Here is a 2,029-nt window from a genome sequence, read left to right as displayed (position 1 = left end):
CAGGTGTGTGTGTGATGCTGCAGGTGTGTGTGTCACAGACACCAGACCAGGGTCCTCATGTACAAAGTTATTCTGTGATGCTGTTTATCTGAGCCTCCAGCTGCAGCGTCTCTGCTTCAGTCGTGTGTTTTGAACAGACTTTATTGGCACCGTCTACCTGGACAGGTGTGAGCTGACGAGCCGCCTGATTCTGAAAATCCGTCCTCACTTCCTGTCTTCTTCTGGGTTTTTTATTCAAAAAAGTTACAGAACAAGGTGAGACTGATTCATCTCATGAGGTTTTGTAGCACCTTCAGACTATTGGTGTGTGTGTGTGTGTGTGTGTGTGTGTGTCTGTCCTGCTGTATTCACTGTATTTAAATGTGTGTGTTAACAAATGAGGGTCACGTTCCAGTGATGGAGGCTGGGATTCTTCATTAATTTATTTTGTAAAACACTTTGTAACACTATTTTCATATTTATGCATTAAAAAAAAACTTAATTGCTTATTGATTGCTTGACTGATTGATTATTAGTAGCAGTTTGCTGTTATTCACGTGGTGAACAGACTGCAGGGTTTGTTTCTCTGCTGAAGTGAATCGAAAGTTTGTTCATCTCAATCTGCTGACAACTGCTCTTCCAGAACAACAACAAAAAAAAAACACGCCTGCTGCCCTGGAAACTGTCCCGGGGTAAGCCCCTCCCCGGAAAGCTAGAGAGAAAATCAGACTGCATGATCTTACAGCAACACTGGAAAACATTGAAATCTGATGCCCTGGCAGCTGTCCCAGGATGTGTGTGTGTGTGTGTGTGTGGGCATTCAGCTGTCTGAAGTCATTTTCCTTTCAAATACTTTTGGATATTCATGCGAGGTTTCATTCTCTGGTCACTGACTTGTTATGTTTTTTTGTTTGTTTGTTTTGTCACCATTTTTATGTTTCTGTGTTTTCTTTTTGGTAATTTGTCATGTTTATTTATTGATGTATTTTGCATTTTTCCCCTGTTATACTGTGTCTTCTTTGTCTTACTATCGTTTTTTCACTTTAGAGTAATTTGGGGGTAATTCATCTGTTAATTTAGACATATGATCTATTCAAGAGAAAAAGAGATCTTGTTCAGGTTTCAAAGGGTTAACACAAAGCTGAGCCTGTCACTGCAGCAGCCAATCACAGCCCATGTGAGTCACCACTCTTCCCCTAAGACTGAAGGAGTGGGATTCTGCATAACACGACTCTCCACAGTTTGAGGAAAAGTTTTCTACAGTCTAACGGACGTTTTCAAAGAGGAGCGGCTTCACTGACATGGCTCACATTACATCATCATTATTACTTCTGATCATCACATGGTTCCTGCCTGTGCTTTCTGCTGAAGGTGAGCTCATTATGGGATGTAGTCTGTGTGATGGAAATGCTTCAAAACTCTCTCATGACTCTGAATGTTCGTTTTAAATCGTCCCCTCTGGCTGGCTGCACGGCTTCTTTTGACGTAAAACTCACTTTGAATTTCTTTAGAATCTCTGAATTTGGGGAAGTCAGAGGAGCTGTGGTTCCTCGGTTGTCCCAGTGCGTGTGTGTGTGTGTGTGTGTGTGTGTTTCTGTGTGTGTGTGAGTGTGTGTGTGTGTGTGTGTGTGTGTGTGTGTTTGTGGGAGTCCTTCTCTTTTAAGTTTCATTTTTATCTTGTGGTGATGCAAACATAGCACATGATGGATGTTCTCTGCACTTACAAATGACTTGTGCTTATTTGTGAACGGGGCTGATGTTCAAATTGATGAGCCGACGGCTTCTGAGCGTTTGAGGATCCATTTGAAGTTTGAACGGACAAAAAGTGGAATTTAAAAAAATTTTTTTTGAAGATCTGTGTTGTTAACTTTTCTGTTCTGGGTTTGTTTTTCCATCGTCCTTTAGCCCTGATCCTGAAAGCTCGACCTGGAGACGATGTCACTCTGAGCTGTCAGGCTCCTGATGTCGACATTGAAGCAGCAGAGTGGAGCAGAGCTGACCTGAAGAAAGAAGAATATGTCTTCCTTTACCGAGACAGACACACTGACTC

General features: G+C 42.1%; 1 protein-coding gene across 1 annotated transcript in view; it reads left to right on the top strand.

The window, feature by feature from the left end:
- Positions 1-1,235: 1,235 nt before the first annotated feature.
- Positions 1,236-2,029, top strand: part of LOC115376727 (V-set domain containing T-cell activation inhibitor 1-like) — a 1,316-nt gene continuing 522 nt past the window's right edge. Inside the window, exons 1-2 of the mRNA XM_030076502.1 lie at positions 1,236-1,350; positions 1,885-2,029. The exon at positions 1,885-2,029 is cut by the window's right edge and continues 209 nt beyond it. Of these exons, the coding sequence (XP_029932362.1) occupies positions 1,281-1,350; positions 1,885-2,029 (215 nt within the window). The 5' untranslated portion in view covers positions 1,236-1,280. The remainder of the gene's footprint in view (positions 1,351-1,884) is intronic.

The sequence above is a fragment of the Myripristis murdjan genome, chromosome 18 (genome assembly GCF_902150065.1).
Source record: "Myripristis murdjan chromosome 18, fMyrMur1.1, whole genome shotgun sequence".
Classification (NCBI taxonomy): Eukaryota; Metazoa; Chordata; class Actinopteri; order Holocentriformes; family Holocentridae; genus Myripristis; species Myripristis murdjan.
The sequence above is the reverse complement of the archived record's forward strand: the minus strand, read 5'-3'. Positions and strand labels throughout refer to the sequence as shown.